Source organism: Pseudomyrmex gracilis, unplaced genomic scaffold (genome assembly GCF_002006095.1).
Source record: "Pseudomyrmex gracilis isolate BER0280 unplaced genomic scaffold, ASM200609v1 scaffold_27, whole genome shotgun sequence".
Taxonomy (NCBI): Eukaryota; Metazoa; Arthropoda; class Insecta; order Hymenoptera; family Formicidae; genus Pseudomyrmex; species Pseudomyrmex gracilis.
In genome coordinates, this window is record NW_018020611.1 from 653,571 (window position 1) to 669,537 (window position 15,967).

General features: G+C 45.8%; 1 protein-coding gene across 3 annotated transcripts in view; it reads right to left on the reverse strand.

The window, feature by feature from the left end:
• The window catches only part of LOC109852293, a 201,522-nt gene that overhangs the window by 90,065 nt on the left and 95,490 nt on the right, over positions 1 to 15,967 (reverse strand). For all 3 annotated transcript variants that reach the window (XM_020423331.1, XM_020423333.1, XM_020423332.1), the window contains exon 6: positions 13,320 to 13,409. In XM_020423331.1, coding sequence (XP_020278920.1) covers positions 13,320 to 13,409 — 90 coding nt within the window. The remainder of the gene's footprint in view (positions 1 to 13,319; positions 13,410 to 15,967) is intronic.

The window sequence follows — 15,967 nt, forward strand, 5'->3', positions numbered from 1 at the left end:
TCAATGTGCGGTTTTCCTCTCGCGAGTCTAATCTGCACGCACATCTCGAAAACTGCTAATAAGGATATGCCTGTTTAACTATCGGAAATTAATTTAACGCTGATAAAGCTTACTGTATCAGTGACAGTAATAAATCAGTATAAAACCCGACACGAAGTGTGTGTCCGAAGAGCAATAATAATATTCTCGGAGAGACGCAACACGTGCGCGCTTTGTTTCTTTCGATTTTCCTTTTCATTTTTCTTTCTTTTTATTATATTCGAAACTTTCTAATAGCTTTTAGATATATATTGTTGATAATCTGCTGCCACACTGCACACACACACTATCTATCGCAAGCCAAGTATCTACACACGAAGGATAAAACACGAAGAGCACGAAACCGCGCAAGAGATATACGTTCGCGTTTACGTAATCGAGAGCGGGAGAAGCGGCGCAGTAATCTCAAGCCGCGAAATAAGGGTTTTCTGCAAACACGTTGATAAGCAAAGCTCGTCGTCGTCGTCGTCGTGCTCGATTAGGCGCGTTGACCTCCGTTGGGTTTCAGTCGACTCGGCTCGGTGTATTAACACTCGTTAGGCTCGCCCGGGACGCTATAATCGCTTAATTAGTCGCCTCGATGCACCGCCACGTACTCGTTAGAGTAATCGGCGATTATGCATTCGCCGCGGCGAGTAGCACCGTAAGTTTCTCGTAATGTAAGGCCGATGAGGAAGTTCCACGATCGTAACTTTACCGCGACAAATTAATGATCCCGACTAAACGTCCCCTCGCGACTCTTCGACCGAGAGCAACAACTGCGCTCGCGCGCGCGCGCGACGACGAATATTCACTTTCACCAATTAAAAGATATTATATTTGTTCGTAAAACCGATTCCGCAAGAGTTTAAATGAGAACTATCGAGCTGAAATGACGAAAAAATCTATTTAGTTACGTCCGAGTGAAGTATTTATTCGGATTGAGCGATTCGTCTGCGAGTTTGCGCAGACGAATCGCGTTCCGCGAGTATTGACACGCGAGAATCGGCGAGACAACGTCATTCTCCTCCAGATGAGTCTCCATGGTAATGACGCGGTAAAAACCCTCACCTCTATTAACCTTAAATCTCTCACCTTTCGACGGACCATCGACTTCTGCATACCGATCGTCGATCATGCAACGATGCGTGCTCCAGGTGTTTTAAGCCGACTGGCGGGAACGTACAGACGTACGTACGTACATTTCGATTTCTGACCTCGACCCGAACGGCGTCCTGCACAGCATCGCGACGCTAAAATGACATTAAACCACGCCCCGGCATTATCTTTGCATCATAACCGTTATTGAGAATCCACGGGGAGATGGGGAGACCGATCGGTCATTTAACAGGCGACGGAATCTCCGTTAGAAACGCGCTCTACCGAGCGCGGATCATTAGCCGCGAAACTAACTCGTGGATGAGATCGACTTGCGAAGCGCGGTCTTGATGTATTCAAGCGCTATATTTCTTCCTGTTTTTAGTATTTCGCTTCGCGGAATGAAGAATATCATCGTCGAATTGCGCGACTGATGTAATTAATATACACACTTGTACATAAAAATATATAAAATGTAAACAAAATTACATGTTATTTTTTTCAAAAATTTTTGTTTTCTTTGCTAAAATACCGTGAAAAAAATTGCTTGCATATAGTGAAAAAAAACTGCTTGCATATATAATTTATTATATATTTATAATATTATACTTTATATTGTATTATATGTATTATATACATACTACAGAGTAATGTCACTGATCTCCGCCGCGCGGCCTTGGCGGGGTCACTGACCTCGGCCGCGCGGCCTTGGCGGGGCACTGACCTCGGCCGGGCGGCCTTGGTGGGGGCGGGGTCACTGACCGCAGTCGCGCGACCGCGGCGGTGTTACTGACTTCGGTCACGTGATTACGGTATATACATATATATACATATATGCGTATGTGTGTGTATTATATATAGATATAGAATATTACATATAATATATATAATATTCTCTTTTTTACCCTTTTCCCTGTCATGTGACTTTAGTTATGTGTTGTTTTTCCACTTCTCTCTCACTATTTTTTGAGTTTGATTTTCATGCGTTATTTCTGACATTTCTCATATGTGTATTATATGGTTTATAAGACGTACATACTATCTGTCATCGCGGTGACAGGTTGTGTTCACTGACAACACGTTAAATAAAAATAACAATAGCGTGCGCGTAGCGCGCGCCTGTGTTGTGCTAGTTTTCTCTAAAAAGCTGTTCTTGAAAAGAGCGTTATTAATTTCCGCTTGTCGACAAAGGTTTCGCTTGGCTGTAACATCGACACGCGTTAATACAATCTTTACAACCACGACCTTGACTCTCGATCGCGCGAGCGCGGTTGCACCGATCGTAAAGATCGCGGGGATCACGCCCTCGTCTCTCGATCCTCATCCTCCTAAAGTATTTCGCCGTTCACGGCCGGACCGGGGGTCGAGGCGATGCCGACTGAAACGTGTGTGGCGCGTACGTATATTGCCTAAGGTTCGTGCGTGGCTAATGCACTTGATCCAATCGTCGGCGTGATAACCATAATCACGTGCGGCGCAAGTAGGACCGCGAATAAGTACGTATCAAGCTTGCACGGCCGACTGCACGTCGTCCGCCGAGAATGCAGATGCAATGCGTGCTGCACACAACGCGATGCACGTGACGCATCGAGCGGCGTGTAATGCAAGAACCGAGAAAGCCCAATCATCGCGACATTCGCCTAGTTTTATCTCAGAGATTCTAACACGGATTTTCTCGTTCTTTTTATGTACATAGTTTTATCAAATAACTTTGTGTATATAAAAAATTTGTCAATATTTTTACAAAAAAAACTTCCAAGTCTTCCAAGTCTCGCAGGTGATTTGTTGGAACTTCCGCGCGAGAGTCACGCTGATCCGAGAAGTTCGCTCTAATCCGCTGCAGTGGTCGTGCGCGAATCTTTCCCAGATGCCGGTTTTCCGGAAAGAAAAAAATGAAATCAGTGCACACAAGCGGAGTTTCGAGGAGCAACTCGTTGTGCGAGTGCAGATCGGTGTGATAAGAACAGTCGATAACGGGGCTTCGCGGAGAGTGGGCGTATTTACGTTTGCAGGATCGAACGAGATCGTACCTCCCGGTTATATGGCGATCGGCGGAGATTGTTCGATGCAAGATTATCAGATCCTTGTTTACGAGCGCAATATTGTGCGCTTTACAAAACTAAATAACAGAACACTTATTACTCGTGCAACAAAGAAATAAAACAAATTGTTATTTAATTTGAATATAAATATATGTACACGTGTCAAAGTAAAGCGGTGATAAGAGACGCGGTTGTACAAAAGTAACAAAAAATTATTAGCAGACATTACTTACAAGACAAAATAAATAATCATCTTGCATACGTCCCCGTACATATAGCTGCTTTGATATTACTGTACGTGGTTGATGATCCTCATTCGATAAGCGTAATTAGCGCAATAGAAAATTCACGGTGAGCTAATAAATCATCACAAAACATTCGGTCGGCGATGATCAGAAGCGCATTGATCACGCCACGAAGAACTTATCTAAATGAGAGAAATATTGATTGAGCATGCTTGTTGCATGGGACTCTAATCTGCGATTGCGCTTACATTCCTCTCTGACAAATCCGCGGAGTGCATTTATTATATCACGTGGCTCTCTTGTGTGCTAATAGTGTTTTAGAGTCGCGAGTTTTGAAAACTGAAAAATCAACGCGCGCGTGTGAGTCGATGATTAATTAAATATCATCAATATCGTATTGCGCGCCTAATGTTACGATGCGATTAGAAAACCGGAAAGTATCTACGAGTCGTTTTTTTCGTCGCTTTTGATGAATGCTCCTCGTCTCTCCGTATTTTGTGATAAAACTTCTGCTACGACCGGCCGCGGAATAAACCGTATCCGATAAATGCATTTAATTCGCTTTCTGCTAAAATCCTTGCCGTTTCAAATGCCCGGTGTTTCACTGATTTATTAATGTTGTATTATGTACATATTAATCTTTGTAATGAAAATGTTATAAGAAATAAACAACGCATACAGAAACGCAATATGCGGAAACACGTGTATATGTATTGCGTAAGTTTTCCTGCGGCAAGATAAACGTCAGAAGCAATCAAGGCGAACCTAATGAGCGTAAATTTGCGGCAATAAACGCCTGGGATTTCACAAAAGTCTCGCGAAACGCGTATTTAATTAGTCCAATCAATAGACGCGGTCAATGAAAGAGAGGAGAGGACCTCGGCTTCTTTATCTCCGTTTCCCGTAACAAGTCTCACCGCGAGAGCAACTTTCTCGAAGGCGGCAACAACGTTCGCACGGCGCCAATAACGCTCGGCCACCCCGTTTCGGGATATCTCGCGCGTGCAGCGCAATTAGTGCCGCGGAAAATCCTCACGGCGGTTAATAACGCGCGTCCGATAATCGGGCGAGGCGCATCGATCACTCGTGGAAACGCATTATCGATTGGCCTCGGCGAAACCTTATCCCGCGCCGAGAGATGCTCGGTTGCGCGCGCTGGCTGGCTCTTCTCTTCTTGGGATCTGGGTCGTACCCTGAATTCTACCTGCGTGCGCGATATCTACGATTACCGGCGCGGCGTAATTGCCTGCGTGCCCGGGCCGCGGCCTAAAGAGCACCTAAAACGAGGGCCGGGCCGTGATTATCGAGTATCGAAAATTACAATGCTTCGCCGTTTCGCGTGCATCATCGCGTATATATTAAATGGCGAGAGGTATGATTTCGCAGCCAAGTTTTTTCTTCTGCGAGAAAGCGAAGCTCACCGAGAGCGCGACTGCAATCGTGTAACACGGTAGGTTTTATCGGACAAACACAGAATCTCCCCGTTGCGAATTACGCGTCGAAGTATCGTACTGATTCCGCGCGAGCAACGCTCCGTACTTGTGGTTTTTGATCGCATTGATTCGTAACGTCGACGCATCTTTGACGATACACGCGGTCGCTTTTTGTTCCTAGTTCTGCTCGGCCGATATGCGTCGCCGCCGCGAATTGCATCGATTCGAGAAAAAAAATTAACGATAAATTTATAGCGAAATTACAAGTCGTCATTTAATCATTACTGGAGTTAAAAGCAGAAGATACACGAATATCAATTTGAGAGTAAATTACAATTAAGTGAAAAAAAAATATGAAAGAAAGAGTCATGGTGAGAGCGAAAATTGATTTGAAATGAGAGAGAGGAAAACGAAATGAAAGCGAAATGCAGCTCGGGTTTTGCGTTCCAAGAATTGGATCGAAATTGTTAAGCCAATAGTTGTTAATCATATACGTATGAAGATCACGTAAAAAGAGGTTGCTTTTCCTCCCGTCGTCTCTCTCATATTTTCTCCTTTGTAAAGCGATCTCGCCGTACCCATAAACTAGCCGTAAAATTCTCTTGGAAAATTGTTGCGAGATTTCAATTTATGTTCGAGCACTCTCTCAGTGAGTGCCTTTGATTTGTTGCGGGGCGAGAAACCCAGTCCCATAAATACACGTATTTGCATACGCGCGTACATATGTGTGTTCATGTTTCGTGGGATTCAAACTTCATTAGCTGTCGGGCCGTGCTGAACGGCAGCAGAAGGAAGCAGCAGAAACCAGAATCTACTTAATCTGACCGGCATCGACCCTAATGCAAGATACATATTTCACGTTTTTGTCGTTGGGCGCGAGTTAGCTCGCGCTCGAGTGCTTGCCGGCGAATAGTGTTGCTATTCGTCACAAGCTTGTTGCACGGCTAATGCCTCAGCACGTATCCGAGCGGAAAATCAGAATTACTTCACGCGCAGCACGAGCATCCCGAGTAATGTTCGAAGACACGAACAAATTTATAGTCGAGCAAAGCATAATTTACATGTGTGATAATCATAGTTTTGCTCTCATCTCTTTCCAAAAATTTGACACGCCACGTAGCTATCGATAACTTAATATTTACGCTGTAACACACATCTCGGAGTAAAATTTGCTTCCTGTAAAATTGATTTTTCTTTTAATCGTAAGATACTTGTCGCCTGCGTTTTCTTTGCGCGCACGCAAGTTTCTCGCGAAGAAGATTCCTAAGATTTTCTAATTTTCTCACATCGCGATACAAGCGGCAAAGGACATAATTACATGAATCAAGTAATCGGGATCTTCGTAATAACACGAGAGACGCGATGATCGCGTAGCGTAACGAGCCGTTTCTAAACCGCTGAAATTGTAATCGGAACGTTTTTCGCTCAGATATGCGCGTGCCATCTGCGATGAGATGCTTCCGAGGTGGATCACATAGTTTATTGCATGTCGAATGTAACGGAACGTACGACGCGATTTTTGCGCGCTCGCAGGCACGTATATACCCCGTTGGCTTTAGCCAACGCGCTTCGATATTCTCGAAGTAACAATTTTGTAATCCTCTAATTACAAGGCGATTGAATATAGTCTGGCATTAAAGATGTCGTACATCTTACGCGGTTTTTTCTCCTTCATCTCGCGCGCAACGGCACATACACGATTTAAAAAAGAACTTTATAGAAACGCATAATAATAAACTTTTTCTGCAGTCGAAAACTTCTCACTAGTAATGAAATATATTGCTCTATATTATTGGATATATTTTCTACGTGTTGAAAATTCTAATACAATTCAAATTTAATAAATTTCTAATACGTAGAATTTAGTTTTCCGTAACGTTTATGCAACAATAGTCGATCATGGTTACGTTTCTGCAAAACTATTCTGTGCATATATCAAATTCGCGTCACGTATCTGAATTACGAGCTTTGCATGTCGAGTGTGTACAGTTAAAACTTATCCCCTTTTAAAATACAGCGGTCTCTCCACCTTCTCTCGCTGCGTGTTTTAATTGTCACGTCGCTCGAAGGAACGCACAGTGTACCGTAAACCGCGCATAGCTAATTAAGCTAATAAACTCGGGATGCGATCCGAATCGAGGTACGAGAGAAATGCTCCTTGCATAAATACAACAATTATCATAACTCGTTTCGTGCGCGAGGCGCGGTTGTTGAAACAGTATAAGTTTTCGCTGTTTTCAACGCGTGATAAATTATAGGTACATACCGCTAGTTTTTTCTGACAGATCTCTCTCTCTCTCTCTCTCTTTCTCCGGACCCCATTTCGCGCCCACGTGAAAGCCACAGGGGCCTCTCCGGTCTGGGAAGACGCGTATGTTTGTTGTATAAATGGTCATTGATTCATCGCGCGGGCAGCGCTCTCGGGTCTCTCGATAGGGTAAAATATTTCCGTGTAATTAGATCCGCGAGAGAACGCAATACCGCGATACGGTCGACTAGTCGGACGCGATCGATCGATGACGGCTATGAAATGCCGGATATGATGGTACTCGATTTAAATACCCGTACGCGCGCCATTAACGCGTCGATCGTTTACTTACGTAACGACAGTCGGGATTACGCTTATCCCTAACATCGTCTTCGAACGTTCGGCGAAAAAAACAAACAATCGATTTGTCGTACAAATACGCGCAACAGCGAAGCGATAATTGTTAATTACAGAAGGAAATTCGTAAAATAATTCTATACGCATGTTCAATCGCAGAAAGAGCGTAATATGTTTTTTCGAGCATTCGTAACTTTCGTTTGTTTCGCGATTTGTTAATAGAAATTGAGACGAGAAAGAGAGGCACAACTACGTATCAATTAGACTTATCGTGTACGAGCACATACTAAACACCTATTTATGAAGAAAAATCTACGTCTATCTGCAAACTCCAGTTCTGATATTCAAATGAATGGCCTTAATTGATATTAATGCAAAGAGATCTCAAATAGCATCGTCTGGTCTCGTTATCTCAGGTTGGATTAATCGATTCGACCACGTGTGTAACCGCATATTCCCGCTATATACCTACTTAATCACCTTTAGTATATCTTTAGGTATCTACCATTCCACCGCATTTACTTATCGCAAACGTTCGTCTAAGTTCTAGTAGCATCGGCCGCGGGCGGTGATATAGATCTCTCGTGCCGGATCCTCGTTTCACTTCCACTTTTACGTTCCTGATATATATCACCCGTATTCCGTTTAAAAGCGAGCCTGTGAATAGAGTACCTGCCAAATCGCGACTTGGAGATCCCTTTGAAAGAGGGAGAGAGAGAACGAATCGCAATTAAATGGACACGTTGCGTGCTACGTACTGGCAACTGACAATTATTTCTATGTTGTATCATTAAACGTTCTTCTGTAACGTATTAATCGAGATTTTTCTTTCTTTCTGAGATGATGAAACTCCGCGCGGTAGTTTTCGCGACGCACAGAAGCTTGCAATTGGATGTGACGTAGGAGGGCTAACTGGCGCTAAAAACAATCGCACGTATTTATTTCTTCTCAGTCGTTTAAATAATCCGGCATTACGCTCAATCTATCTCCGCTTATTGCCCGGGCGGAAGATTAGTCTCGGCCGGAGCCGTGAACGACTTTATCGTCGTGCGAGCACAAGTCGTAAAGCACATCGGAGAGTCGAGGCGCTTTCTACGCGTGAGACTCGCCGGGCGGCGTGCTCGAGTTCGAGTTAGGCGAATCGGTTTAATATCTGCGCATTAGTCTGAACTCCGTGAAGAAGAGGCGCGCGCGAGAGCGATCGCCCCACGAGCAGACAACGTACGTACGTACACTCTCCGGTCTGCATAGAATCGTAAATCACATCACGTGTAAATACGCCCGGGATGTCGCAATTTACGCCGCTCTCTGTCTGACCTCGTCGCCGTTCGCTCTCCGTCTAATTTAACGAGGGTATCCTTAGCGGCCTATCTCACGCTGATATATCGCGCTGTTTATACTGGGTGAGTCGTAAAAAACGATCAAACGATTTTCAGCTGACGAAAGTTCGATCTGAACATCTCTTGCGCGCGCACGTCTGTTTCTGATTATACCAAATAATTTATACCTGCAAATGACAAATTCAGATGTAGTTTAAATAAATTATTACCTGAACATCTCAGGCAATCGAAACTTTCCCGGATACAAGTGGAAACACATCCTCGTCGAAAAAGAATCGGCTATAAAAGTTTACAAGTCGTAAAACCGACTCTCGATCTTAATTGCTCTTTTTTTATTGTTCTTCCTGAAATAAGTTACGACTTTCGTCGAAAAAAAAACCAATTTTTTGTCCCGATTATCGGTTAATCTTCGGAGACGAAATTCTTGTTAATATACAGGTGCAATATCGCACTCTTTCTTAACAATGTGCTATTTTTTTTTGTCATCTTCGAAAGTTCAGTCTGGTTTTTTCAACGTATAATCAAATTAATTCAAAGTCCGCGCTTTGACGTGAAAACTTTCGCGCGAGAAAAACATCATCAGTTTCAAGTGCGTCGATTGAGATAAGACGTTCTTGAAGTTTAGCGCAAACTTCGCGAAGCACACTCTGTGTATAAACTTCTCCGGCTGTCTCTCTCGGAGGATTCTATTACACGCTCCGCGCTCACCTGCTGCGAGCAGCGCGCGCGCCACGCGGGGAGCTACCTTATAAATCTATGATTCCCGGCGTAAATCGAGCCCGGGCGATTTCTCCCGACGTGGTAACGTTTTCCGATAATTTATGCCGAGTACCGCTTGATCGAGTCGACGGATTGAGTCAACGAACAGTCCGTGCGCAACAAGCTCGATCGGTTATATACACGCCGATCGCGCGTCGACTCGATTTAATCACGTACGCGACAGCGAATTAGAACGAGATCGCGGGATTTATCGTTGCCAATTCGCTTCCGCGCGCGGAATTGCGTCGTTCGTGATATCGACGGCGCCGACGGTGAGAGGAACACGCGGGATCGCAAAGACCGCGCCGCTCGCGAACTCGTTAAACGCTCCCTTTTCCCCCTCGAGAGACTCGACTCTCGAACTTGCTTGAACTTCGGTCGCGGTCGTTTGTCGTATATATATATATATATATACACACGCGCGCTTCTTTGCCCGGCGGGCGCAAACGTTGCATCTCCTGCTCGCTTCCTCTTCCTGCTCCGACCCGCCTCTTTTAGGCGATCGCGGCGGCGGCGGCGGCGGCGCAACTTCAACTAGTTAATCGGCGACAAAGCAGCGGCTTCGCCAACTACGGGATTACAGTTAGATACTCTCGGTGATCGCTCCAGCTGGGAATCCGTGGGAAGAGGACGGGTAACCGCGATATGAAAGGAGAGGGATGTAACGAGGGAGAGTCTCGAGCGAGTGTGTTTAAGGAGAACACACGGAGAATCGTTGACGAGGAAGCGGAATGTGTTCGAATGACAAAATCGACTTCACGACAGTATATCGTTTGCAATGTCGAACATATGTTTATATGAAAATTTAATCTCGGTCTTTGCTTATAAAAATTTTGCACTAAGAGTCTTTCTCTCTCTTTAAATGCATTAAAATAACGCTTCTACAAAATATTTGAAGCAGCTGAACTTTCTCCAGTTTAAGCGTACAAATTTGTTCCCGATCTTCATATTTAGTCACGCGACTGACGAGTACCGTGGCCGTACCGTTATTTCACAGGAGCAAAGTGGGGTAGAGATACATTATGCATGTAAAATCCTAGACGTTCTGCGCGGTTTCTCCGAATAGTTCGCACAATAGGTGATTACCTAAAAGACAGCGTTTACATTTCCCGAACGGACAGTGCCGAGCTTCCGCCCGGTGATTGTCAACGTACACTTTCTCGCAAATCCCTACGTTCTTGTCAGCATTACGGAGTAAGGAATCGCAACGCAAACACATGCATGTAGACGTTATTAAGGTGCGGAATCGGAGTGAGAACGTGGAACGGTCGGAAAATCTCTCCCGAGATTGCTCGCGACGATAGTCGCGGAAATTCAACTGCAACGCAGTTCCGACGACATCCTTTATTTTAGTCACGTGACTTTACTCTAGTCACGTATTTTTATTAACAAAATATTATTTTGTTTTATTAACTTTTTTGTGAGAAGAAAAATTCTGTTGAACTAGATTGTTAAAACATCGCGTTTCTAACGATTCTCCTTGGAGTAAACCGTACAAATTCGCCTGTAGCCGCACGGAAGAACGATTTATCTCGGTCGTTACCTCCGGATCACGTTGTCCCGCAAAAAGCGCCGCGTGCCTACACTTTACGGTAATTAAAACAGACAAGTGACGGCGCACGTTGTGTTTCTTGCCGTTTATTTCTCCCGTTCGACGCACGCCGGGGAGACCATTGGCTCGTTGCCCATCGCCTCTTCCTGTCCGTGTACCAGTCGGGCTAATCGGCGACAAAGCGGCAGCTTACGTAGCCAACTACGGTGTACAGTTAGACATCCATGGATCCGGCCGGCGAGCCACACGAAGAGACGCAACGGAAGAAAAGACGAGGGAGAAGATTGGAGGAAGCGCAAAAGCTGAGATAGTTAACCGGGAAGTAGAGAGAAAAAGAGACTTTAAACCAGACGCTTCTTTTAGAAGAAAAGGACATGTATCTTTTGGCTTATCGTGTAAGAAAAGTATCGACCAGTAGAAAGAAATTCCAACACGAGTACTCCCGTTCAGTAGTTTCCACACGAACTACCTGAATCGATTCTCACGATTGTGTGTGTGTGTGTGTGTATGTGTGAGATGCGGAAAGCACGGAAGCATTTATCGAAACACACACGGAAGGGAGAAAGGGACCGTTGCGGCCCTTCGGCGAGAGAATCCGAACAAATGGATGAACGCACGAAGAGAAGAGGAAGAACACACGGAGGCGTGTGAACCAGCGCGTAGTTCATGTTCGTGTAAGTGGATAGTTAACGTTAATGTCGGTGAGCGCACGCGGAGGGGTTCTTTCTCTCTCCTTAATCGAGACACAAAAGAGCGCTCGGCGCATATATATCCCACACTCGGTTGCAATTAAAACGGGCCGGGGGAGCGCGCTTTTCCCTTTCACCGCGTTGCAGGACTCTCCGTCTCTCTCGCGGGAGGAACTGTTACATGAACCGACGTCGATATCGCCGGGCGCGCCGAAAAAATGTGCGACTTCACTTCGATCTCGAGAAGTCGAGGCGATCGACTGATTTCCCCGTTTCGCCGTATCGGAGAGATATTACGTATCACTGCATTTAATCCTTCTCTCTTTCTCTCGATATAGATTGATATCGCCTTGAGTTTTGTTATTACGAGATAATGACGCGATAACCATACCAGTTAAAATCGAATGTCCCGACGGTATATCAGACAGCAACAAATATATATGATATCTCGCAATCTATCGCCGCGCACTTGAAATTCAAGCGTCGTTTATCTCGTCCCACGTTAAGTGTCCACGTATTGTTCAGATTTTCGACTTTGTATTTAATCTTTAACCTTATCAGGAAACATCTGCCAGGTCTTACGTTTAAAAAAACAAAAGCACAAAGAGGAGACGATAGTTGAGAGTGTATTTTCCACGTAAACTTGAGGAAGAGATCACAAAGCGTGTGCGTTTCGCGATGTGCGTATGCTCGCGGTTTAATCACCGTTCAGGCTCCTTTCAGGTATAGGTATCGTCCTGCCTCTTCTTGGCGCGCGCTAATCGACGACAGAGAGCAACAACTGCGCCAACTACGGGAATACAGTTAGACATTCGCGGATCCGGCCAGCTGAGCCTCTCTCGCGGAAAGGGAGAGAAAGGGACCAGGTGGGACGCGGAGGGTGCGAGGAAGAGAGCGGCCGAGAGAGAATGGCGCGGAATCGTGGTGCAGAGAGAAGGGAAGGGAAAGAAGAAAACGGAGGCTCTCCCGCGCCGGGGAAGCATCTTCTCAGCGAGGACCTCGCCGGAGTACGTAAATAGATGCACAGGGAACGGGCAAAAGACGCGGGGGCGTGTGAACCGAGCTTTAAGAGCCCTACGTGGCGGGTGGGTGTGTCCCGGGGCTTCCGCATACTCCTCCGCGGTCACCGTGTGTTGTTATCTTCCGTAACAAGTCGCGTGTGGCGTAAGCGCACGTTTTCCTTGGCCCGTTGCGTGTCTCTATGTGGAGCATTTCAGCGCGAGAGACAAAGGGAACATCGCGCGCGTTACAAGTGTTTAAAAACGGAAAGCTACGAGGACGTGTGTTGCTGTTGTTGCGTTCCTTAAACGGGATCGTCTTTCCAGTCAGTAAACTAGCAACGCGCAGTCAAACGTCGGAAAGTTTTGCAATCAAAATTATATAAGTTTTAGATTTTTTGCGTTTTATGTCTAATTTGTAACGAAACTCATTTGCTCTCTTCGACAACTGCGGTTAACTTTTATCTCAACCTTTTTTCCTCAAAAATTTATACACATTTAATTGTTTATATTTCAAAAAGTTGCGTTTTTGCGACTTACCAGGAAGCGACAGGCCACATGTGAGAACTTGTTCCGGCAAGTCGTGGATCGTCCTCGGTGACGCTACCTCGTCGACTCGCCGTTTGGTTCCTGAAACGAGAATAGAAACGAGATCTTGTTATTTCCGTGATAAAAAAGATCGCATTTGCGTTTCTATTAGACAACCAAAGCGCATCCAGCGGAAATCGGGTAATTCGACCTACTATTGTGTATCGCGTAAACTTCGATACAACGCGACAACTGAACGGATCTGAGTAAAATACATCGGGGGATTCGTCCTGATTTATTAATCAGACTATCGGAAAAATCTTTTTTTACTTATTATAATAAACCGACAACACAGTACCGGCTGACAAAATTTATTTTTGTCGAGTAATTAATTATTCGCCTTCAGTGTATTAACGTCGAAGTCGTAACGTTCGATACTCACGTCCTTCTCTTATATGGTTAGAGAAATATGCGCGCGTCATGCTGCGCTATTAAAATAAAAACATACATCTCCACGGTGAATAATGCCAACTTGCTTCATGAACCATTAAATACGTTTCTACGATTAATATCCGCTTATGCGAGATACAAAGATCGATCGAAGCGCGCGCGCGCGCGCTCTCTCGCTACCGAAACGAGGCTCGTTTATCGATTAATCGAGATGGAAGCGTGGCTCGACGAGCGAGCGTGTATAAGTACGTGACGCACGTGCGTGCACGCGGTCTCGCACGTGCGTCACGCATGCAGAAACGCATCTCGGACTGTGTGCGCCTCCGCGCGCGCGCGAGCGAGCTTGACCTTCGGTTGAAAGGCTCCCGTCTAATTCCACCTTTTAACCCTCGTCACCTTCTGTCGGAGACTGGCGAAGGTGAACGGCGGCAAAACGCGCGCGAGCGAACGAGCGCGTGTATTCTTCTCTCTTCTCTAGCGAGCGAGCGCATACATCACGATGCACATCTCTCCTCGCGCGCTCGGCTATACTTTCTACGTACGAGAGCCAACATGACGAATAATATGTATCTCACGTCGGTCTTTTTTGAACAGTCTCACTACCGCGAGTAGCCGCGGCGCCGCGAATAGCGCACGTCTCATTCATGACGGCGCAGAAATAATCGAAAGTAAGCGAGCGGCGTCCCGTCAAAGCGCAATCACTTATGTAGAACTTGTGCAGCGCAAGATCTCTCGCGGGAAATGTAATCAAGCGTAAATCAGCACGTCGGTAAGTCGTTTCTCCGTTTCTACTCTTCCTTGTCTTTCTCTCTCTCTCTCTCTCTCTGTCTCCCTATCTCACCGGAGATCGGCGTCGTAATCGTGACTTCAATGTGACTAACGCTGATTACTACCGGCGCGTTATTAACACGAGCAGCGTGGCGCGGCTCCGCGAAAACGTCGCGCAAAAAGATTCATCATTTACACCCGTACGGATACTTAGCGGCGAAAACCGGTTACTTACGGGAAGTTTTTCCGCCAAAGAGATCACAAAACGGACAACATATTGGGAGATATAGCGCGCTCGTGCGCGCTTTCCGCCAGCTAATCGCCGGCCACGCGACGCTCCGTGCGTATCCAATTAGCGGACGCTATTCTCGCACGCGCGGACGCTTATTAAGCGATTACAAGCGACGTTTCATCCAAGACGCTAATTGCGGGTTCGCGACTTTATCGTTTACGTCCTCGCTCTTGTTAAGTAAATTGATCCGCCGCGAAATCGGAACGCGCGATTGCGCGCGCGTCGTCCACGATCTTGCCCGCGTCGACTTCACGTAAAGGCCGCGTGCACGCGCGCGCGTTTCACGCTATTAAACGCGTGCGAAGATATAATCAATTAGCGCGCACCGGCGTGCACGCGCGAGAATCGCCGTGTTCGGTGCTCAATGGTGTTGGTTTCCCGCAAATGCCACGCAAAGAAACACTATGCACATGGACCGGTCCTGGCAAATAAGCGCGCGGATAAAAGTAAATTGAGTCACACGACTCAATTTTGCGATCTGTGATCGCCGAAAACTATTTTGTGATAAGGTATGAAGAAACTTGGTTATAAATTCCACCGAACAATTAATTAAAATATAATTGTTACTTGCAATTGTGTGTGTACGTGAGATTTTATCTTCGAAGTAAATTAAAATATAAAAACACCAGAGTCCGAAAGAAAACTATTTGCGCGAGGCAAATGAACAATTCCAATCAACTCCCATGACGTTATATTACCTACTCGAGCGTATCGCTCGACAGTTATCGCAGAATCCACAATGACTGTGTGTGTCTATCTCTTCGTACGTCTATCTATACCGGAATTACACTACCGAAGGCTGGTATTCAATCAGTCAACAATCGATAACCGGTATCTACCGTCCCGTCAAAGTTCTCCGCGTATAAACCGACGACGGTTCCTTGGTACGCTATCACGCGCGCGTGGAATCGGAAGTTCGTTCTTAGCAAAGCGACGATGACACGGCGAGTGACGCGCGACCCAGTTTCGTTTGCCAGGTGCATTCACACGAATGCATTCGCGCATGCACAGACCTTTCGTGTGTATGCGCCAACTCGAAGGAATATAACTTCGCAGATGTGGTTTGCGGTACGTCGACGGCCGTAGAATTTTGCATGCAAATTTTCACGCTCGAACTCATTACGCGGAGGAATAGCGAGATCCGGGAGGA